Source organism: Maylandia zebra, linkage group LG6 (genome assembly GCF_041146795.1).
Source record: "Maylandia zebra isolate NMK-2024a linkage group LG6, Mzebra_GT3a, whole genome shotgun sequence".
Taxonomy (NCBI): domain Eukaryota; kingdom Metazoa; phylum Chordata; class Actinopteri; order Cichliformes; family Cichlidae; genus Maylandia; species Maylandia zebra.
In genome coordinates this window covers 6410686-6436021 of record NC_135172.1, presented here as the reverse complement: position 1 = coordinate 6436021, position 25336 = coordinate 6410686, and the positions used below count along the sequence as shown (strand labels likewise).

At 39.6% G+C, this 25336-nt stretch overlaps 1 protein-coding gene across 2 annotated transcripts; it reads right to left on the bottom strand.

Moving 5' to 3' along the window:
- Positions 1–241: 241 nt before the first annotated feature.
- Positions 242–25083, bottom strand: rcor3 (REST corepressor 3). Of its 2 annotated transcripts, XM_004572627.6 has the most exons (12): positions 24652–25083; positions 24493–24549; positions 22924–23001; positions 22746–22798; positions 15614–15775; positions 15306–15430; positions 14699–14777; positions 9608–9823; positions 7301–7378; positions 7031–7088; positions 5546–5790; positions 242–5314 (listed from the first exon to the last, which is right to left on the bottom strand). In XM_004572627.6, the coding sequence occupies exons 1-12, from the start codon at positions 24773–24775 to the stop codon at positions 4934–4936; spliced, it is 1656 nt and encodes a 551-aa protein (XP_004572684.1). In that variant the 5' UTR covers positions 24776–25083; the 3' UTR covers positions 242–4933. The 2 variants fall into 2 exon arrangements, with proteins under 2 accessions (XP_004572684.1, XP_076740694.1); XM_076884579.1 differs by lacking the exons at positions 24493–24549; positions 24652–25083 and adding an exon at positions 23453–24480.
- Between the last annotated feature and the right edge of the window lie 253 nt (positions 25084–25336).

Genomic DNA, 25336 nt, shown 5'->3' with positions numbered 1-25336 from the left:
CCCCGACTTAAAACACACCTTTAAGTCAAGAAGTTTAAGATAAGGCCCTCTCTGACTTTTTAATTAGTTTTGAATTGTCTTTTTATTTCTTGCGTTTATTACTTTTGCTTTAATCTGTTGTCTCTGTAAATGTCTTTGCAACATGGACTTTGAAAAGTGCTAAATAAATAAAGCGTTATTATTTTACTAGTCTTATTATTATTAATACTAACAAGAAGAAGAAGAAGATGAATAAAACCAGTCATGGTACAAATATATTTTTTTAATGACATTGGCAAATGGCCTCAGAAGGACATGTCAGGAGCTTCATGTTAACATCAATATTTTTTACCATACTGAAACTCAAAGGACTCTATGATTCTGGTTACATTGAATGCTGTGATTCCAAAAAGCATTAAGAGCACTTGCACAATGAGTTGTTTTTTTTTTAAACACCAAGTCCAAAGTGGTAGCACCAGGAAGAAAGGGAATAAATAGCAGACACTCAAATGGCTTACTTTTACTTACCCAATAAAATCTAAACATAATGGGGAAAAAAACAACAACAATAGAACAATTAAAGGAAAACTTTTACTTTGACTGATGGAGATGTTTCTACAAATGTAAAAGATGTTGATGTGAAAATTTTGTTTAGTGTTTTCAAAAAGCATTAAATTAACTACATGACCAAGTGTAAGTGTACAGCAGGATTTATCAGTATTATTGAACAAGTTACTAACAGTCCACTGGATGCACACTAGGTTACAAATTATTCAAGAATATACTGAACTTTACACATTGTTGTCTTGTGCAGAATAACAAGGCCTGTCAGAAAGATTATGTACCACTGATATCATGAGTACATCGTTATGCTAAATGACATGTCAGAAACTATACTCAACCATTTCCTATGTGCAAACTCAAAGTGGTACTGTTGTGCTGAGCAACATATTTCATCGTGGATATTTTCCCACCTGCTACCCCTAAACTGGATAAATCCTCTGCTGAAAAATTGTTCTTAATTAATAGTTCTCTGTTTTCTCCCTATTATTTGCTAAAAGCTGCAGTAACTCTGCTAAAAGTACAGATTTGTAAGTGGTATTTGCCGGTGACATTGAGGAAAAGAACGTAAGTCACCAGAGTTTAACACAAAACTATTAGTTTATAGCCCTGCTGGAACCCCCAGAGGCCACAGTTTTATTAGAGCTACAATAGGAACAGCGTCTTGTTGCCCCCCACCCCATCCAAAAAATGAAAACAAACAAATAAGTTAATTAATTAATTAATTGATTAAAAGAAAATGTCCTGAGGTATAATGAGTGGGAAATGACATACAGTAATCAGAAATCTGAAAATAACCTAACAGTGAAACTTGAACTTCAAAGGGAACACAAGGACTGTTTTAGTACTGGTACAAAGACTGTAAACACTGGTGGATATATTTGTATATGGCAACGTAGACAGTGTTCCAATGTAAGAGGCCCACCCTAGAACTCACAAGAGCCAAAGGATTCAGAGAAGTTGAAGGATGCTTGTTTCTTAAGCCAATCCTAAGCAGATGTTTTTCTGAGTATGAGTTCTGCTGGAGGAAGCTGCACCAAGAAATACCGTTGCCATAGGATGATGGGCTTAGTCTGACATAGATACAAGTACATGGGCAGTACCTGTCAAAGAAAAACGCACAGCCCACAGTTTTACCAAAAGAGTAATGCAGTGTAATAAGAGGATGATTATTTATTTAATCTGTTAATGGTTTTACTAATAATGCCGGACTAGTGTACTTACACTAACTTAAGCATTTATTTATTTGCAGGCCAACAGTCAGTTCTACTTTGGACTTTTGCAGTACACAACAATTTAAAATAAAGTCATTTACTCAAGATGCTGGCCTAATTTACTAATAGGCTAAGACAATTGGGGTGGCTGTAGCTGAGGCGGTAGAGCTGGTCACCTACTAATTGGAATGTTGGTGGTTCCGGTCTCGTATGTCAAATATCCTTGGGCGAGATACTAAACCCAAGTTGCTCTCCAGTGCATCCATCGATGTGTGAATGTTAGATAGAAGAACTTACATAGAAAGAGAATAGAAAAAAAAAGTGCTTGGGTGAATCAAGGAAGTTGTGTAAAGCGCTCAGAGTAGAAAAGCACTCGATAAGAACCACTCAATTTACCATTTATGAAGGGCCAGCTATTATCTCAAGGAGCAACTAAGCTTGAGCCACTATAAAGTCAAAATCCCTGCAAAACAAATGAAAAATATAGCCCAATAACACACTAAATTAAGATAGATGGTAGCTACAAGGTAAACCAATTAAATATTGTCAATGTGAACATCTTAGCATGCTGTCATTGCAGAGCTCCTGAGAGTGACCACTTCTTTCACAATTGTTTGCAGAAGCAGTCTGCATGCCTAGGTATTTGCTTTTATACACCCGTGGAACCCCTTAACTCAATGCGTTGGATGGGTGACGGAATAATTTTGGAAATGTGTAGTGTAGCTCAAAGCTTCGCCCAAATACAGCCTCACTGAGCTGCTAACATGACTCTTAATTGTCTTATATCAACAAGTCGATTTCTATAGATGACTAACTTCTGCCATGCTGAATTTTTGCTGCTAATTTAAGTTGTGTCCAAGGAAAATAAAGGGCTGACAACAAAAGGATAGAGGGTTGAATCCTTTGGCATACCACATTTTCTATTAGGGAAATAGGTGATGATGACAAAGCTCTCATTTAATAATCAACACACTTTGTTACATGCATTTGACTTTCAAGCCAAAGACTCCAAAAGTGTTTGTTTGTTTCAAAACAAAAACTTTAAAACCTACCCTTCAACCAGTATGTGTAGTAGACATGAAACTACATGTACTGGTTGAAAGACAAATATGAACCCAGCACACAATATTAAAGACTAAAAACTTAAGTTCATATTTTGTACAAATGTGTTGCCTGTCCATTCATATAAAAAAGAAATTACACCTCCTTTCAGTTCTATGGTTTTATGTATTGGGAAATAATCCTGTCATTAGGAGATCTAAAAGGTTGGTCTAAAAATGTGATAAATATACCCGTAGATGAACAACAACACATGACAAACGCCTCATATACTAACACCTCATACCAGCTATGAAGCCCATTCCTATACACAGGGGTGCACATCAGTGGTCCACAGGTGCATATGCGCTGTCAAAATAAAAAACGTGCACCAGATAAGAAGTTGTCCGAGTGGGATTTTCACGGCATATTCTGCACCACATCTCTGTGCGTTCATCATTTGTGTGAAGCCAGCTCACCTCCTGCAACCGCTTTTCCGAGAATACGCGCTTCTTTTACGGTTCGGACTCCTTCTGACATTTCTTTGGAGGTGGAGGAACACCAAAGTAATTGCTTAAAGGAGCTTCTTCGACTTCTTTAAGAGTTCTAAACAATTGTCTGTTCTCCTCCAGAAAATCTTATGTACGCAAACGCGCGTTGCAACTTCTTATCTGGTGCGTGTTTTTTATTTTGACAGCGCATACGCACCTGCGGACCACTTATGTGCACCCCTGCCTATACAACGCCACTCAGAAGTTTGGACACACTTTCACATTTTATGGTTTTTCTTTATTTTACTACTTTCTACATTTTAGATACATACTGAAGACATCAAATATATGAAGCAAAATCTATGGAATTATGCACCAAAGAAAAAAATGAGAATAACTCCTAATATGTCTTATATTTTAGCTTCCACCCTTTACTTTGTTGACAGCACTGCAAACCTTTGGCCTTCTCTCAATGAGCTTCAAGATGTATTCACCTGAAATGGTTTCACTTCACAGGTGGGCCTTGTCAGGATTCATTTGTGGAATTTCTTGCCTTCTTAATGGAGTTGGGACCATCAGTTGTGTTGTGCAGAAGTCAGGTTGGTACATAGCTGATAGTCCTATTTGACAACTGGTAGAATTCACATTATGGCAAAGAACCAAGCAGCTAAGTAAAGAGACATGACAGTCTATCATGACTTTAAGAACTGATGGAGAAGCATGGAGGTTGAGGTGTGATTGTTTGCGGGTGCTTTGTTGGTGACACTGTTAGGGATTTTTGCAAAATTGCAGGCACACTGAACCAGCATGGCTCCACACCATCCTACAGCAACATGCCATCCCTTCCAAACACATCTTCAGGATGTGTGAGGGCTATTTGACCAAGAAGGAGAGTGGTGGAGCGTTGGCCTCCACAGTCACCTCACCTAAACCCAGTCGACATGGCTTGGGATAAGATGGACCGCTGAGTAAAGGCAAAAGGGCCACCAAGTGTTCAGTATCTCTGCAAGCTCCTTCAGAGTGTTGGAAAACCATTTCAGGTGACAACCTCATGAAACTAATCGAGAGAATGCTAAGAGTGCCAAGGGTGGCTATTTTGAAGAATCTAAATTCTAAAACATGTTTTGAGTTATTTCACACTTTTTTGCTTACTACATATATATTCTATATGTGTTCCTTCAAAGTTTTGATGCCTTCATTGAGAACCTACAATGTAAGTAGTCATGAAAATAAAGAAAAAACAATTAAATGAGAAGGTGTGTCCAAACCTTTGAAGGTAGTGTATGTCATGTGTAACTGTAAAATGTTGTTGTTCATCTAATGTTTTATTGAAATCATTTTAGAGCCACATGAAGGTCTAGATGATTTTTTTTATTATATCGTGACTGGGGTTGTTATTAAATTTAAGTATCATGACAGCCCTTCTCCCAATACTTAAAACCTAAGAATTGAAGGAGATTGTACTTTCTTTTTCACCTGACTGTCTATCACTATGTCATAAAAGAACTGGTTATTAGCAGTAGCAATGAAAGTCACTGTTAACATTTTGAGGGATATGCAGATATTCCCACAGGACCTGAATGCAGCAGTCTTTCAGACAGCTTTAGGTTAAGACTTAGACATTTCTTAAACAAAAATAGTGTGTATTTGTTAGTGGATAGAGGAAGATGAGGTTGTGTCCGACTGGTGGACAGTCAGGCTGGAGCACTGCTGGGCAGAGCTTAGACCTGACCCTGCAGGGTTTCCACTGAGGGTCAAGGGACCAGAAGGTCGGGGGTTAAGGCGGGGTGGCATTGGGGAGGGACGGATGAGAGGCGGGGGCTGCTGCAGCGTGGATCGGGGCTGCAAGAAGCGGGCTTGCTGTTGGAGTGGTGGAGGCTGACGGTGCAGAGAAGGTGTGGCAGGGAGGGAGGGGCGCAGAAGGGGAGGGGGTTGGTGAAGGGAAGAGGAGGAGGTACTAGATATCATTGGAGTCTGAGCTGAAGATGATGAAGAGGCAGCAGGGGATGCACCTAATGAAGTGACTTGACCCTGCATAGAACAAAAATGAGTTACTTACACAAGTCAAGCAGATAATCCTGCTCTGGAAGTTAGTTCCAAGATAATTTACATAACATTAGAGAATGAAAAACCACTAACTTCTAGGAATGGTTAAATTCAAGATAACTGGACTTCAAACTGGATAACTGTGTCTTCAAACATCTACTAACACCACCCAGTATGATTTCAATAATAATCAAGACTAAATTCACGAAGCCTCACCTCATCATCCTCTTCATCTGTGCTCTTTCCTGATGGAGTGTTTGAGCTGTTCTTTCCCTCCTCTCCCAAAGTGGCACTGTCTCCATTGGGAGCTTTGGTTCCCTGCTCCGCTTCCCACTCCTGCAGGACCTCTTCCAGGTTGAATCGCCGCCTGTAGTTCACAAAAAAGTTCTTCACCTGCCCTACCGTTTTATTACCGATTACGTCTGCGATGGCTTGGAAGTCTTTTCCATACTTCCTGACACCTGTACAACAACACAGATGGATTTTTAAAGTTACACAAATATATGCAATGAAAAAATCATAAATGGATGAGAACACCATTTAGCAGTCATTACAGTTTAGAGGTATGTTTTTGTACATAAAGTAAAAATGTAGTCACTTTTAGCTCTGGTGTTCACCTCTGGCTCCTTTTTTAAATGCTCCTCTATTTTCACCAGTTAGGCTCTAACTGTGATAATCTGTTATCATCATCATCATCATCATCATCATCATCATCATCATCGTTTATTTGTATAGCACTTTAAGAACACACCAGGCAGACCAAAGTGCTGAACAACACAGATCAAAACAACTACCAAATTAAAAATACCATAAAATCATTACATACAATAAAATAAATAAGGAGGTGTCAGTTTCCTACAGAGTTAAAAGCCAGGGAATAAAAATAGGTTTTCAATCTGGACTTAAAGACCTGCACTGATGACGCTTGTCTAATTTGGAGGGGAAGGTGCACCCCAACAGAGCACTTCATTGTTTCACAGCAGGCTTACTGGTGGTTCCTAGGATATTTAAAAAGTAGAATGGGAGACAGAGCGGTCAGCTTTCAGCCAATCTTCTGTGGAACCAGCACCTAGTTTGTATTCAGGAGACAGACACCCTTGCTACTTTACAATTAGGCTTCAAATTTTTCTTTTTGACAAAACTCCCTCCCCTCAACCCCAACCTGCCATGGCAGATGGCTACCCCTCCCTGAGCCCGGTTCTGCTGGAGGTGTGTTCCTTGTTAAAAGAGAGTTTTTCCTTTCCACTGCCGCCAAGTGCTCGCTTAACACGAGGTTGTCTGATTAATGGGGTTGTCTCATTGTTTACCCTAAAAGTAATGTAAGGTTAACCCTACAATATAAACCATCTTGAGTTGACTATTGTTGTAATTTGGTATAAAATATATATTAAAAAAAAATAAAAAATAAAAAAAAAAATATATATATATATATATATATATATATATATATATATATATATAAAATATATACCGTAAATAAGAGTGAATTTAAAATGTAATCTACTTCTTGGTGCTGAAAAGTTGTTCACAGTGGATTTTTAAAGTTTATTCTTTGAAAACAACTGGCTGCTGTGGTCAAAAATGGCTGTAAGAGTGAGAACCAGCCCATATAAAAGCCAAGAAGTTCTTTTTCATGTATGCCATTTGGTGGATTTTACTTTTAAAACCTGTAAGCAGCTGCTTTTTCTACATGGAGGTTACCTTGAACAGCCAGGAGTTGCTCATCTGTTGTCCAGCGGGCATTCACCTTCTGGTTACACTACAATATTGAATAGTAAAGTTAAAACACACGACAAACTAAAAGATATAAAAACATTTCTACTTTCCACAACAGGGATCCTCATTTACATATATACTTTATCAGAACATAACTTTATCATAGCAGAAAACTCATTACCATAAATGGCTTCAACTGACGAGTTTCATGCAATTTAATCATCATAATATCAGTCATCTTCAGTGTATTTGTACCTCAGGTAGTCTGAAGTCTTCGATCCCAGACTCCAACATGTGTTTCAGTCCACTGTTCATCTGTTTGGCATTCTGGACCTGAAGAATAGACGAGAAAGTCAAAGGTGAGAATTAACAAAACTCCCAGAAAACCCTTTAAAACCTGAAGCTGTTTTCAGATGTCTCACTGGGATTGGCCATTTCCCAGTCGTTTGGATTGGACATTTTTTACCATCTCAGATTCATGGTGCAAAAAATCTGTGATGTCCAATTTCACCCATATCAGAACAGCTGTGGTAACTGTTCAATAAATTTCCACAGAGATGCGGGACCTTTGTCCTGCCTCCTACACATCATACTGAAGAAACACCATCACCTATATCAGACCTGGGCATTGTCTGCTCCTTGTCCAAGCTGTATGAAGTCAGTAGGAAAGTAGGATTCAAATGTAAATAAGTATTTAGCATTTATTTGTCCCATTTCAGCTGCCAAATACTCTTTGATAAACTCTGTCTTTGAAAAAAGTCTATAATAAAGAGAATGCAAAAAACAGAAGAACGTTGAGGAAATATTTATCAAACTTTATTGCTGTCATTCTGAAGGTCACTAGGTTTTTTTTTAGTTGACATACTTCAGTGTGTCCAAACAAATGCAGCTTCTCTACGAATATATTGTAACAGACATTTACGAGGGATGTATGCTAACCTCGATAGAAAAAAAAACAAAATTTGATGCAGAATGTAGAGTTGTATGGTCTAAGAGTATTTAGTAACTGAAGTAAGAGGTAAAGCTGTGTTCTTTGTTTGTGGAGAGCAGTTTGCTGTGTTTGAGAATTATCATTTGAATCACCATTATACAGAGAAATACAAGAACTTGACTGATACAGCGTGGGAATGGATGTGAAGATTTGCTAGCAAAACTGCAAAAGCAACAGGGACTTTTTACCAAGCTTTAGACATTAAGGGATGTAGCAGACATGGTGAGCTTTGCCATAAAGTTTTTGTTTTTTTTGCCATAAAGTTGAATAAAACAGTTAGTAAACAGTTCTCTCATGGTGAGTTTATCAAAAAGTATTTCCTGGACATTGCTGTGCCAATATGACCTGAAAAAAGACGCATTTGAAGACGTTGCAGGAAATCAGGAGCATCAGTTCAAAAACAAACTGGACAATTTTGGCCTTTTCTTCTTGGCAACGGACAAGTGTTGTGATGTTGATGACAAAATGCAGTTATTCATCTTTGTGTGTGGGATAACAAAAGAGTTCGAGATTATGGACGAGCTGGCAGAACGCATTCAATGAAAGAAATCATTCAAAAGGACTAATTTGTTCATGGAGCTAAATGCTTGGATAGGTTTGGGCTGAAATGGGACAAATTTGCAGGTGTTATAACTGACGGGTGGACAAATTGGAAGAATTATTAAAAGTCGGATTATATAGACTTTTTAGGCCAGTGTGACAGAAATGACCACAAAACTGAAATGAATATTTTCTGCAAATAAAGTAATAAAAACAAATAAATAGCCATGGAAATTGTATTTCGGTTGTTTGCTGTCAGAAATGCGTAGAGTTTTTATTTTAATATTTGGAAAGAGGAAACAGGAAGTGCAGAGAACTTTGAGAAAGCATGACTGCACTTTTACAACGTTTTTTTCCTCACTCTTTACAAGTGTAGTAGTTTCATATCTTGTAGTCTATAACCTAATGATACAATTGTATTACTTCTACAGGATGCTTATTTTGTACTCTGCTTTGTTAGTGCTTAACTACACTTACCTGTGGGTTATGTAACAGTCTATTAAGTCTGACAATCTCTTTATATGTCTTTCTAGTTTCACTCCAGTTCACTGATGTCAGTACATTGTGATTGCTGTGTATCATCATTTTTACATGCTGTAGTGCCATTTTTTTAAGCATTTCAAGTTTCCGTACATCAATACAACCGTGAGGACCTCTCTAAATATTTACAGGAAGGGTGATAAATAGCACTTGGATCAAATTTAAGCCCTCCCATTTCAAAATGTAAACTAACACACACATGTATGCAGTACATCCAGCAAAAGTTATTTTGACTATAACCTCAACAGTGTTCTCTTATGTATTTTAAAAACAAAGAATAATGCTGCTAAGCATTCTGTTACTTACCAAGGGGCTACAACTGGAAACCCATTTTATGATTGTCTGTTAGTAGTTCAACATATTCCCACGGTTGCACAGACAAATATTAATGGGTTATTTTGACACAAAGAAAACTTGCGACCAGTGTCTGATGTGAGGAGACAAATTTTTTTTAGGTTTAGTAGTTCAGTAGTCAAGTGGATGAGGGCTACCTGTCTCTTGAGAGACACCAGCTCCATATCCAGCTGACGCAGAAGGGTGTTTGCAGCGGAGGAACTGCAGGAGACGGCCACAACATCCTCCTGGGTCAGGTACATGCCTTTGGGGGGACGACAGCGGGAGCGTTGGTGATGCCGGTGCTGCAGGGTCTGATGCTCCCTACGACCCAAAGCTACCTTAGATCCTGGCACTGGGGGCTCTGCCTGGTTCTGAAGGTAAGAGAATGATTTTAAACATTGATAAAAGTCTAGTTATATGAGGCCTTAAAAATAGCATTGACAACTAACTAAAATGCTGAAGCAGTGAATAAAAATGCGAAATATACGGCATCACTCAATAATCTGTCAGCCTACCTTTAGCAGCAGTAATTTGAAATATAATGAATATATCTTTCATTTGGTTATGGAGGAGTTTTCACCCACTCTTCTTTACAAAATTGCTTCAGTACATTGAGGTTTTCTTTTTATCTTCTCTTCGTATTTATATTTTTCTTGTCTGTATATGCCTATTTAAAAATAGTTTACATAGGTAAAGTTAATGGGAGCAAACTTTCTTGCTTGTGTGCACAAACTTGGCCAAATAAAGTTGATTCTAATTCTGAAAGCTCAGGAGCCGAAACTTCTGCTTTTATAGAAGTGCTCACACTTGCTGATGATCAGTTAATCAACTGAATGTGAATTTGTTAGGTACCTCGCTGCAGCTTACGCTTTTAATTTCTATGTAAGCAATAAGGCTGCACTTAACCTTACCCAGTTCGTTCCTTCATTTTGGCTTAATTGTTTTTAAATAAATAATAACATGGCATAATATGTCATGTTTTGTTGCTCATCCAAGGTTGTATTTACCTGTTTTTTTTTTTCATTATAGCCTGCTACACACAACCTTAAAATTAAACCATTACATTTTCATCAATTTGGTTTTTTACAAAAACGTTTCATTATTTATTAAATATGTTCCTTTCAGGAGGTACATCAGTAATGGCCTTAATTTGTCTGTCTGTACATCTGTTGGCAAGCATGGACATTTATTGCTTTTTACTGTTTCTTTAAGGGAAAAATATCAAAGTCCTCAACTTTAAAAATACACTTTGAGACTACTCTCAACTGTCCGAGTCATTATAGAAGTGTCTTAACTCTGCATTTTTCCTACTGCATTCAAGGTTATAAAACAATTACAAAAAGAAGCCCATGTAATAGAAGCCTATGGAAAAATCTACTATGACATATTTGACTTCCATCACTAATTTCAAGCATAACTGAATACAAAATGACATTAATTTTTAAATTACATAATGACATAATAACACCATCATTTTACTGGAAAACAAAAAGCCCAGAATAAAACTAACAACATTACAACAGTCAAAACTTCAAGGAGGCCTAAAAGCACTAAATTTCTGCCAGTACTTCTTAGCCAACCAACTACAATACCTCATCAAATGGATACATTCAACCCATCACTTTCATTCATGGATGGACATCGAACAATCTGATTGTAAAATGGTCAATGGCCTGTAATTGTATAGCGCTTTACAGGGCAGCTGTGGCTCCATTGTAGCCACAGCTGCCCTGGGGTGCACTGACAGAGGTGAGGCTGCCGGACACTGGCGCCACCAGGCCCTTTGAGCACCACCAGTGGGCAATGGGTGAAGTGTCTTGCCCAAGGACACAACGACCGAGACTGTTGGAGCCGGGGCTCGAACCGGCAACTTTCCAATTACAAGACGAACTGCCAACTCTTGAGCCACGATCGCCCTGACACATTAAGTTTTATTAAAGACATATCAATCAAAGATTTACCATTTATAAGCAATACAATCAGACATCACAAGTGCAATAGCTTGGTGGAAGATTAATAAAATAAAAAACACTATATTCTCACCTACAACTCAAACACCCATATGGGATAACCCTGACTTCACTGCAAATAAATTACATTTGTGCTAATTTCTTACAACCATCACTACTAGACAGCAACAACAAAACTGCAAAGTCATTAAAAACACAAAACTAAATAAACTAATATCCAGCATACCACTGGTGGTATGTGAGCTCCCTCTGGTGGTATGCGGGAAGTCTGCCGCAAAATTTTTAAGATGAAATAATATACCATGTTCTGATTTAATTTTTCAGAAATCCCTCAAATATACAGCTCTGCTATCACTTCCGACATAAATGAAGACAGAAAACTAAAAAAGCAGTGACGTTTGTAGGGTTACTGAAGTTGGGCTAGCTGGTATGTAATGATGTGCTACATGGTGGCTAGCTACACAGCTATGGTTAGCTTAATACAAACACATTAACACAGTGAAGCTGGAGAACGAACACTAACTTTTTTCCATTCGATAAAAGTTAACGCGAGGGTTCCCGATGGTTAGGGACAAATGCAATCGCATGTCGTGATAGTGTAAACGGACCAAACTTCAGTTAGGAGAACAACTGCGATAATCCATCCACATTACGAGGTTAGTTATTATTGTACTGCTGCATGGGCTGGGGTGTAGTTACATCGAAAGGTTTTAAAAACTGAGGTTTAAAATGAACAGTGGTAATAAAAACCGAGAAGGCCAACAGTGATCGCTGCCTTTTTTTAAGGGTTTTTTCTGATTAAATAAAACAAGATACAAAGCATTAAAACATATTAAAAACACAATAGCCTTGATAAACGCAGAGTAGTTTATTCATACCTCATCACTTAAAGAACGGATATCCCACCTGCTGTGAATGTTTTTAATGCAGTACAGTTGTTATTATTATCCCTTGTCACATCCTTTTTATGACAGTTAAAATAAATAACATTCATATAAGAAATAAATTGTCTCGTGTAAATGGTGTTATATAGGCCAATACTACTGGCCTTTAATGTCAGTCATAAGGGTGGTACTTTTAAGAGCCATATATTTTATGAGGTGGCACTCATTTTGAAAAGTTTGAGCATCACTTCTCTAATGACAATGCACCACATACTCCAATCAACAAATGGGAAAAAGACCTAAACATCCACGCAGATAATCCATTTTGGAATTTATGGAATTAATTAATTCAAGGAAATTATGTGGGTTACCGTTGCTCCAAGACAGTAACAGTAAATGACTAAACTAATTAAATAATACAATATATTACATTTTACAAATGTAAGAAATAGCACTAATATATACAAATTGCTCCACTGTAAATATCAAGAATAAAACAGATTCCCCTCTGCAAATCGCTACATTTTCGTGGTTAAGGGGTTTGTGTGTCCCAGGAATACCAGGGGCTATGTTGTCTGGGGGCTTTTGTCCCCTGGTAGGGTCTCCCATGGCAAATTGGTCCTGGGTGAGGGACCAGACAAAGAGCGATTCAGAAGACCTCTATGAAAAGACCATCGAGGGAACAGTTCACCCTCCCCGGGATAGGGTTACTCGGGCCCCGCCCTGGAGCCAGGCCCGGGGAGGGTGCTCGAGGGCGAGCGTCTGGTGGCCGGGCACAGCCCGAAAAAGGGACATGGGCCCATCTTCCTGCAGGCCCACCACCCACAGGAGGCACCATAGGGGTCGGATGCAATGTGAGTCGGGTGGCGGCCAGGAGGTGCAGAAATGGGCTTCCTCCGAAGGGTGCCTGGCCTCTCCCTAAGATATAGGGTGAGGAGTTCAGCCATTCGGGAGGGGCTCAGAGTAGAGCTGCTGCTCCTCCACATCGAAAGGAGCCAGTTCAGGTGGTTCGGGCATCTGACAAGGATTCCCCCTGGGCACCTCCTGGGCGAGGTTTTCCGGGCATGTCCCACCGGGAGGAGGGGGTAGACCCAGGACACGCTGGAGAGATTATAGCTCTCGGCTGGCCTGGGAACGCCTTGGTGTTCACCCGGACAAGCTGGAGGAGGTGGCTGGGGAGAGGGAGGTCTGGGCTTTTCTGCTTGGGCTGCTGCCCCCGCAACCCAGCCCCGGATAAGTGGAAGAAAATGGAAGGATGGATAACAGATATATGGTTGACATTTAACTCTAACCTGTGAACTTGGTCATTTGTTATTTTACAAATGACAATAGAGTCCGCAATAATATTTTTATCATGTCTAACAACACCAACATACAAGTAATACAACACACCTCACACAGCAAAAGATACATGTCATGGGACTGACTGAATCAGAGTTTGCATAAACTGCACAATCAACACCACTAATGACCACCTTCACACATTCTGGCTCTGTCCACCAATACAAAACTTCTGGAAAGAAACAACTACCAAATTATCCCACATCCTTGACCACAACATCCCACAATGCCCCGTTCTCTGTTTGGTGATCTAGAAGAAGTATAAACTCCAAACAGATCAGAACACCCCCTCTTGTGGCCCTGATTCTCACCAAGAAAACAATCGAAATCAGAATCGGAATCAGAATACACAATGAAATTATCTATAACAATACTGCTCAACTGGAAAAACAGGAAAAAGATCACCACTGCCACCGCAGAAATCAACAGACCAGGGGAAGAGAAGGGAAACGGAGGGACAAAAAAACAATAAGAATACAAAACCCGCTCTGAAGTTAGTATTTCCTATTTTTTTTTATTTATGTTCCTTGTTTTCGTGTAATCATTTGTCTTACACCAGTACAGGATAAAATATATATGTATGTCTTCAGATGAACTAAAAACACATAACTGCCAAGAAGGGAAAAAAAATGTAACCTAACATATAACCCTGTGTGAATGTTGGCGTGAATGGTTTTCTGTCTCTATGTGTTAGCCCTGTGGCAGACTTGCCACCTGTCCAGGTTGTCTGCTGGAACTGCTTGCATACTCTTGCAGCATGAGGCCGGGCACTGTCGTGCACCAGAAGGACCCCCACGACCCTACGCCTGACAGTGGGTCCAAAGATGCCCAAATGATATACTGGTACCCTTGCCTGGCTTGTAGAAGTCTGCGTATCCCTCCATGGATATACTTCTCCAGACCATCACTGATCCATTACCAACTCAGTCATGCCCAACTCTTGGTATTTCAGATACTCTGATTCAACAGTGTTCCTTTATTTTTGTGAGCAGTATATGGTAAAGTTCAAAGGTTTTAACAAAAAAAATGGAATAAGGTGTGTTCAAATTACCTCTTTCTTAGTTTCCTTGCTGGGGTCATAGTCACTGTCGTGGGCTTCAATGGGATTGGCATCCTGTATCTCCTCATCACTGCAGCAACAATAAGCCAAAATCCAATCACTGGATGTCGTCACACAACAGCAACCTCACACCGACGCAGTAGAATCCAAAACTAACTCTTTGTGAGCTTACGTTTTTAGGTAACTGAAATGATGATGGAGGTCAGTCAATAAAAACAGACACATTAAGTAACAATTTTAATGATTTTTCATATTTAAAAAAATCTCAAGGGCATGAGTCTGCAATGGTTTCTGCATAAAAATTCCCAAAATGTCCCAGGAAAGTTTCAATTTCCAGACAGGGACAGGTAGGTCTGACTGTGAGACGGGCTTTTTGCTTAACAGGTGAGACGGGCATTTTGCTTAACAAATGCTCTCTTGTCGCCCTAGATTTTTTAACTGAGGTATGTCCACAAACCGTGGATAAATGGGTGTCAGAGTGCTTTGCGCTTTGACGAGACAAAATGCCTTCTTTTCAGCAAAAAAAGAGAAAACTTTTTTTTTCAAAACAAAGGACTATAGTCAGATTCAAGGAGTAGTGTTGATCTATGTGCTGTACCTCTCATCCTGGTTGCTCCTATTGGCCAATTTACGAGCCTGTCTGTCCATCAGACTTGTTCTGGAACGCGTCTTTTTCCATGAATAGTAGTACTTCACCAGACTGGAGATGGATTTGTCCGGTAACTGAAGCAATAAATAAATAAATAAATAAAATAAAATAAACAAAACACGTGATATTTTCATAGAAACAGTACCTCAAAACTGTTTGTACAGTACCCTCCCCCAAATCTTTATGGTTTATTGTTAATATCAGAAACATTACATTACTGGATCAGAAACACTGATGTTGCTGTGTTAAGTGGTTACCATCTGCTGGATGCGGTGAAAGCTCTTTCCGTGGAAACTAAAGGCCTGTTCAAACAACACTTTGTCCTCCACTGTCCACTCATCTGGGAACGGGGTGAAATTTGGCAAGTCGGCCAGAGATTTCTCAATATTGTGTTTGTGCCAGAAGAGCATGCCAAGAGCCTGAAGACACACACACAAAGGGTTACCAAAACACAGATACCACAGGCTTAAAGCACCAACCGCCTAGGCTAAAAGATGAAGCCATTTGGCCAAATCCCATGTTAATTAGCAGGTGCTCATTTTACTCACTTTAACTCTGTAGCTACCCACTCTTTGTTACTGTTCTCTACATGAGTTTGAAATAATGACCTAATGGTAGTCATACACCAGCTGTCATTCTTCAACTGTGTAAAAAAATCCTTATTTTACAGATAAACAAGGAAATGGTTTGGCATAATCAACCTACAGTAAAGCCAAGTTCATAACAACAGTTCTGCTGTTTACTTAACTAATAGGATATTTTCAAGACATAAAAACTATTTCAGTAGCCTATTTACACTCAAATAGTACTTGCTAATGATGGGAAAAGATTCTGGGCTGTCTGCTCTCACTTGTAGAATCATCTTGCCAAATGAAACATGCCCAAGTGCCAAACTATTAACAACCACTTGTTAATAGTTTGTCAAAATGCAAAGGAGTAAAAATGACCAATCATGTAACTATGTTAAAGTAAAACATCATCATCTTATATTTCATGACTTTTTTAGAAGGAATTTAAATATTATATGGTGAATTTGGGGACGTGTGGGATTGAAAATAATTGCCAACAATGTCATTTTGACCCCATAGAAATTCATGTAAAACAGCAAACGAGACTTGGGTGTGGAAAACTATCGAGAGTAGATCAGCCAAAGCAGGCTGATCTGTGTCTCAGGCCTGAGGAGCAGAGTTCTGGAGTTGAAGAGCTACAGACGTGTGATGAAGCAGTGTGGATCATGGATGAGAGGCTGCAGACTTGGTGACGTGGAGGCATTTGTGGACAGTCTTGTTGTTGAGTGTTAAAATAAGTTCTTTAAAAATCTAAAAATTATTTAATATAAAGGCAACATGAGCAGAGAGTACAAACATGTTAAGGGATTGACTGTGTTAGTTCAGGGAGTTATTTGTAAAGAAAACAATTTTCAGTAGCATTCAAAAACTAATGTGTACACTTATGTCTGCATTGTGTGTGGCCAGAAAGAGAGTGCCAATTTGTTTATTTGGTAGCTCAATGAAAGGCTTCAGTGAGTTAACCACGGAGTCAGGTACTTCTGACTCCGTGGTATAATTCTCAAACACAGAGGAAATGGCGTGTCACACATTTAGAGGATCATCATTTAGCCTGGAGAAATAGTTTGCTGCTTTATAAGAAAGCCCTCCGCGAAGCCAGAACATCTTACTATTCGTCACTGATTGAAGAAAATAAGAACAACCCTAGGTTTCTCTTCAGCACTGTAGCCAGGCTGACAAAAAGTCAGAGCTCTTTTGAGCCAACCATCCCTTTAACGTTAACTAGTAATGACTTCATGAACTTCTTCACAAATAAAATTCTTATCATTAGAGAAAGAATTACCAATAATCATCCCACAGATGTAATATTATCTACAGCTACTCTTAGTACCATTGATGTTAAGTTAGACTCTTTTTCTCTAATTGATCTTTCTGAGTTAACTTCAATAATTACTTCCTCCAAACCATCAACGTGTCTTTTAGACCCCATTCCTACAAAACTGCTCAAAGAAGTCCTGCCATTAATTAATTCTTCAATCTTAAATATGATCAACCTATCTCTAATAATCAGCTATGTACCACAGGCCTTCAAGCTAGCTGTAGTTAAACTTTTACTCAAAAAGCCATCTCTAGACCCAGCAGTCTTAGCTAATTATAGGCCAATCTCCAACCTTCCTTTCATATCAAAAATCCTTGAAAGAGTAGTTGTCAAACAGCTAACAGATCATCTGCAGAGGAATGGTTTATTTGAAGAGTTTCAGTCAGGTTTCAGAGCTCATCACAGCACAGAAACAGCTTTAGTGAATGTTACAAATTATCTTCTTATGGCCTCTGACAGTGGACTCATCTCTGTGCTTGTCCTGCTAGACCTCAGTGCAGCGTTCGATACTGTCGACCATAATATCCTATTAGAGCGATTAGAGCATGCTGTAGGTATTACAGGTACTGTGCTGCAGTGGTTTGTATCATATCTATCTAATAGACTCCAATTTGTGCATGTAAATGGAGAGTCCTCTTCACACACTGAGGTTAATTATGGAGTTCCACAGGGTTCAGTGCTAGGACCAATTCTGTTTACATCATACATGCTTCCCTTAGGCAATATCATTAGAAGACATACTATACATTTACACTGCTATGCAGATGACACCCAGCTCTATCTATCTATGAAGCCAACACACACCAATTAGTTAAACTGCAGGAATGTCTTAAAGACATAAAGACCTGGATGGCCACTAACTTTCTGCTTCTTAATTCAGATCGAACTGAGGTTATTGTACTCGGCCCTGAAAATCTTAGAAATATGGTATCTAACCAGATTCTTACTCTGGATGGCATTACCTTGGCCTCCAGTAACGCTGTGAGGAACCTTGGAGTCATTTTTGACCAGGACATGTCCTTCAACGCACATATTAAACAAATATGTAAGACTGCTTTCTTCCATTTGCGCAACATCTCTAAAATTAGAAATATCCTGTCTCAGAGTGACGCTGAAAAACTAGTTCATGCATTTATTACTTCCAGGCTGGCCTACTGTAATTCATTATTATCAGGATGCCCAAAAAACTCGCTGAAAAGCCTTCAGCTAATCCAAAATGCTGCAGCAAGAGTCCTGACAGGGACTAGAAAGAGAGAGCAGATTTCTCCTGTTTTGGCTTCCCTTCATTGGCTTCCTGTTAAATCCAGAATTGAATTCAAAATCCTGCTCCTCACATACAAGGTCTTAAATAATCAGGCCCCATCTTATCTTAATGACCTTGTAGTACCATATCACCCTATTAGAGCACTTCGCTCTCGCTCTGCAGGCCTACTTGTTGTTCCTAGAGTATTTAAAAGTAGAATGGCAGGCAGAGCCTTCAGTTTTCAGGCCCCTCTTCTGTGGAACCAGCTTCCAGTTTGGATTCAGGAGACAGACACTATCTCTACTTTTAAGATTAGGCTTAAAACTTTCCTTTTTGCTAAAGCATATAGTTAGGGCTGGACCAGGTGACCCTGAATCCTCCCTTAGTTATGCTGCAATAGACATAGGCTGTCGGGGGATTCCCATGATGCATTGAGTTTTTCCTTTCCAGTCACCTTTCTCACTCACTATGTGTTAATAGACCTCTCTACATTGAAACATATCTGTTTTTAACTTCTGTCTCTGTTCCCCAGCATGTCTTTTATCCTGTCTTCCTTCTCTCACCCCAACCAGTCGCAGCAGATGGCCCCGCCCCTCCCTGAGCCTGGTTCTGCCAAAGGTTTCTTCCTGTTAAAAGGGAGTTTTTCCTTCCCACTGTCGCCAAAGTGCTTGCTCATAGGGGGTCATATGATTGTTGGGTTTTTCTCTGTATCTATGAAGCGCTTTGAGGCGACTTTTGTTGTGATTTGGCGCTATATAAGTTAAGAGTGAGAAAGCAAGCAAGGACGCCAACATCTCCATCTGACCAGTCACCTCCTGTAGCTCTCCATGTGTCGTGAGCCTACCCTGGGGCCTGTTCCCAGAAGGACATTTACAGAACACTATGCCCAGAAGGCACCCATCCTTCCCATATGCCCAAATCACCTCAACTGGCTCCTTTTGATGTGGAGGAGTAGTGGGCCTAGTCTGAGCTCCTCCCGTATGGCCATACTTCTTCCAACTATCTTTAAAGGAGGTCCTTAGGTGTTCATTTCCACAATCTCTTTCTTTTGGTGACTACCCAGAGCTCATGGCCCAACCCAGTTTCACGGCAAAGCATGTAATAGACATGCCGGTTCTTGCCTATCTAAAACGTGAAATGGACACCCATGCAGAAGTTGCATTACTGCATGCAGAAGTTGCATTACCAGCAGGGGTAAATATTTAAAGCCAAGAAGTTGGTAGCGAGCAAAAAAGCGAGTATGGGGTCCTCAATTGCCAAAAGCTATTAAGCTAGGTGGCTAATATGTATTTGCATGTCTAATAATGTCTACACTTTCTCATTATTATTTTCATGTTGGATTGAAATAAAATGTCTCCCCCTGCTGTTACTGCAGTTTACTGCAACTTACTGCAAGCATGTACATTTCAATCATGAAATGGACATGTTGGACCAGTATGTCCATTACACATTTTGCTGTGATATCGGGTTGCATGGCCATAGGCCAAAGTAGGAACATTGCTTTCGCGCTCAGCTCCTTCTTCACCACAACAGTCTGGTACAGCGTTGCATCACAGATGACGCTGAACCAATCTGTCGGTCAATCTACTGTTTCACTCTCCCCAGACCCTGAGATATTTAAACTCCTCCACTTGGGGCAACAACTCATCCCTGACTAAGACACTATGTAGGTTGGGTGGGTGTAAGGGGCAGAGACCCTTGCAGATCGATCCTAAGTTGGCGAATTTTACTTTATCCAAAATTCACAACGTTCTCCTTCTACAATAATTAAATTATTTATATTATGAGTTAACTATTGTGCTGTGTGATGAACCCTTTGTGTATTAATTAATTCTAACATACACAGAGTGCAGAATTATTAGGCAAATGAGTATTTTGTCCACATCATCCTCTTCATGCATGTTGTCTTACTCCAAGCTGTATAGGCTCGAAAGCCTACTACCAATTAAGCATATTAGGTGATGTGCATCTCTGTAATGAGAAGGGGTGTGGTCTAATGACATCAACAACCTATATCAGGTGTGCATAATTATTAGGCAACGTCCTTTCCTTTGGCAAAATGGGTCAAAAGAAGGACTTGACAGGCTCAGAAAAGTCAAAAATAGTGAGATATCTTGCAGAGGGATGCAGCAGTCTCAAAATTGCAAAGCTTCTGAAGCGTGATCATCGAACAATCAAGCGTTTCATTCTAAATAGTCAACAGGGTCACAAGAAGCGTGTGGAAAAACCAAGGCGCAAAATAACTGCCCATGAACTGAGAAAAGTCAAGCGTGCAGCTGCCAAGATGCCACTTGCCACCAGTTTGGCCATATTTCAGAGCTGCAACATCACTGGAGTGCCCAAAAGCACAAGGTGTGCAATACTCAGAGACATGGCCAAGGTAAGAAAGGCTGAAAGACAACCACCACTGAACAAGACACACAAGCTGAAACGTCAAGACTGGGCCAAGAAATATCTCAAGACTGGTTTTTCTAAGGTTTTATGGACTGATGAAATGAGAGTGAGTCTTGATGGGCCAGATGGATGGGCCCGTGGCTGGATTGGTAAAGGGCAGAGAGCTCCAGTCCGACTCAGACGCCAGCAAGGTGGAGGTGGAGTACTGGTTTGGGCTGGTATCATCAAAGATGAGCTTGTGGGGCCTTTTCGGGTTGAGGATGGAGTCAAGCTCAACTCCCAGTCCTACTGCCAGTTTCTGGAAGACACCTTCTTCAAGCAGTGGTACAGGAAGAAGTCTGCATCCTTCAAGAAAAACATGATTTTCATGCAGGACAATGCTCCATCACACGCGTCCAAGTATTCCACAGCGTGGCTGGCAAGAAAGGGTATAAAAGAAGAAAAACTAATGACATGGCCACCTTGTTCACCTGATCTGAACCCCATTGAGAACCTGTGGTCCATCATCAAATGTGAGATTTACAAGGAGGGAAAACAGTACACCTCTCTGAACAGTGTCTGGGAGGCTGTGGTTGCTGCTGCACGCAATGTTGATAGTGAACAGATCAAAACACTGACAGAATCCATGGATGGCAGGCTTTTGAGTGTCCTTGCAAAGAAAGGTGGCTATATTGGTCGCTGATTTGTTGTTGTTTTGTTTTTGAATGTCAGAAATGTATATTTGTGAATGTGGAGATGTTATATTGGTGTCACTGGTAAAAATAAATAATTGAAATGGGTATATATTTGTTTTTTGTTAAGTTGCCTAATAATTATGCACAGTAATAGTCACCTGCACACACAGATATCCCCCTAAAATAGCTAAAACTAAAAACAAACTAAAAACTACTTCCAAAAACATTCAGCTTTGATATTAATGAGTTTTTTGGGTTCATTGAGAACATGGTTGTTGTTCAATAATAAAATTATTCCTCAAAAATACAACTTGCCTAATAATTCTGCACTCCCTGTACTGAAATAATCTAAACCATTTGTACAACTCACAAAGCCCCTAAAACTTAATCTTAACTTCATATTTTATAAAACCTTACCTATGATTAGAAAAAACAAATGTAAATTTTCAACTTGTGAAAAGAATTACATCTCTTCCATCACTGCTGTTGTTGTGGGACAGGGTGAAAATAACCCCTCATATTGGTTCTAGCAGTAAAGCCAGCATGTCATTACACTTGAGAGCTGTACAAAGTTAAAACTGGTAATTTATTTTCTTTTGTGACTGTCACAAAAATGTAAAGATGGCGTGTTAGCTACTTTCCATGTGAGTTTCACAAGGTGAGCAAAGGTTGCTTCAAGAAGGCAGCCCAAAACTGAAAAATGTCACAGTGTGTGCAGTTTTAAAGGCCGCTACTGCTGGCACTCTACAGCTGTTAGGTTGGGACCAAGGAAAGTATTGCTTCACTTCAGTGTCTCTTATGTTGGGTTTAGTAAATACCGGAGTCATTCTGTATACAGCCTCAATCTTTTACATTGAGAACAGTGGGGGATTTTCTATCCAATTTTCTGATCCAGTTTTTTTTAACATGAGTGAAAAAATATGGGGCTGAGATGGAAAAGTTGTCATATCATTAATAATAATGTGTGACATAGGAAAAAATGTCATATCTCTAGCATGTCTACCACATTCTTTTTCATTGTTTTATAGTTTTTTGAAAACAGCAACTGAAGACTTTTCACAACCAGCTGTTACTGCAGCTTGTCAATTGGGGAATGAACAAGATAATACGTTTCCCCTATACAGACTGTGACCACATTTAGTTAAACTTTGCGGCACATTTAAAAGAAAAGTCAGCTGCTGTATAGCTCACCTGTTCCACGTTGTATCCATGTTTTTCTTTGGCAATAGCAATGTATTCATCAACTGTGGAGGGAGACACACACAGACTGTTAGATGGATCTGATCTTTTGTGTCAAAAAGAAGAAAGAAAAAAAGAAATCACAGAAGGTGGACTAAATATTTTCAGTCAAACACAATATTAACATTACGTTTGGAGTCAATGATGGTGTGATAAGGAGACCAAACCAGCATCCCTCCGCTGTCTTTATCTGTGTACTTGGTGGCACCTGTACAAACATTATAGAAAAATGATAAAAATAACAGATTTTATTCAGCTGCTGCTAATTTAACACTTATAAGTTATTTTATCAGTGATATACACCAGATACAGTTTGTACATATGTTATTACAGCATATCATCAGGGAAGAACTATTCCTATTACTCCTTCTGTTTGAGCCACTTCAGTAGCAAGCAATATTTATTTATATAGCACTTGCCATAAAAAGGAGTCATCAAGTGCTGTCATGAAAATAATGAAAAACAGCAGAAAGTTTTATAGCAGGTAAAACAATAAACAAAAATGTAAAAGAAATTAAAAGACACCAAAAAATATAAAGTAAAAAAGATACTAGACTCGATGAGAAAACATATACTGCACTAAAGCAGAACTAACACAACACACTCTACTGAAATTCCAGACTATATATCTCTGGCTGACTTCCACAGACTCAGCAAACCTCAGTGAACAGGGAGAGTATTCCAATAGTTGGACATGATAGTCTCAGTATGGTTCTCCTCAGTACGGTTGTCCAAGGAGGAAAAAGAAAACATCAATACTAAAATTAATTTAAAATTAAGCTGTATTTCAGCTGAATGAAGCAAATACGGCACTTATTGTTCCAAATAATTATCGTAACACAACATGGCTTCAAAGAGAAAGGCCTCTACCCCACTAACAGCTATGTAGTTGATGTTCATTATTGCAGGCTTAATGGGTCATGGATGCAATATTGAGCTGTGTCAGACCACATGGAAAATCGTTCGGGTCGCTGGCTGTACAGAGCAGGGGGGGAACCATAGCTGAACTTACCAGAGAGTCCAGACTGTGGGGAAGTACAATGAGCAAATAAAGAGTGAAATCTGGAGCAGAGCAGTTGAAGGGGTTTCAGGCCGGTTCAATCTTTCACAGTAAGCACTCCGTTTTTTTTCTTAGCATAGCAAATACCATACCTTATCCAAAATACCTTGCCGTAATGCTCTTCTAATACAATAATTTAATTATTTAGCTGTAGGACATTGTTTAGCAGGTTTTAAAATCTATTTTACCTTCACAATATGTAATTAAATTATCTAAATGCTAAATAAATGACGAAATGAGGTGTGAGTCGAGAATTGCACAGCACTCTTTTAATAAAACGATCATGGTTAATTATATGACTCAAAACGAACTGTAATCATGATCAAACTCCAGTCGTACTTTTCCACCTGACATTTTATGTTGTTAATAAATTGGAAGAAACACGACAGTCATAGCTGTCAGTGAAGTTTGTGTCACTTCGGTTCATGTTTGCCTCCGCGGCCTTTACGCTGACTTTAAAACAAGCTGACACCACAGCAAGCCGACTGAAAATCGGACTCTTAACTATTACTGCAGTCAGTTTTAATCCACTAGCAAACTAACGTATTGGCAGTGAGCGTAGTACAGTACAGTCTGATACTGTACACATACCGAGGCTACCACGGCTCACCACTCAGGTAGAAAACAATAAAAACTCACCGGGCTCAAAATCGGGGATTGTGGCCTGGTAGTCTGCTCCAACACGCATTCCTACATCTGGAAAACACAAACAACAACCACGAAAACAGTTTAATTTAACTAGTCATATTCAAAACACGGACATCGGGAGCGGTAAGAAGCTGTTCGAGGCTATATCACCGTGTTCGTCGTCGCTGCCACTTTCGTCAGAAAAATGTCCGTTAGAGGCTGTGGATGGACTTTTGGTGCCATTTGAGCGACCCTTCCCTAAATAATCCGAGCCCTTTTCCATCATGCCCGGCATCTCTGCGCTCTGATTCACCGATTTTAGCTTCTATGTCGGGATATAAAATGTCAGCAGGAGCTGGACGTTTTTCTTTTGCTGCTGTTTATTCCGTCGCCGCAGCTCTATCCGTGTCGCTGTAACCCTACTCGTGACTCTCACCGTGCTTGCACGGTTAATTCCGGCTGCGATATGCTATGTGTAACAACCGAGCAATCTCTTCTTAGTTTTTAGCAAATCTTTAATCCAAATTGTTCCTCCGAGGGATATTTTAGTTGCGTAGACCTGTAGCTGGGGGCCTAACCATGGCGGCGGAAGTCTTTTTACGCACCTTTGGGTGCGGTAGTGCGACTCCTGCTGCTGCGGTACCGTTGAAATGAGATTCCTCCGCCGAGACAAACTGAAGAAGAAAAAAAACAGTCAAGAGGTTTAGTGCCAACAAAATGCAGATTCAGCATTAGGATAACGCAACGGTGAATGCAGAATATCCGGAAACTGTAAATATTACCAATAAATCACATTGTAAATGTCATAATTTCAAATAAATTCATGTCAGGTTATTCTTATATCGTATGTCAGGTT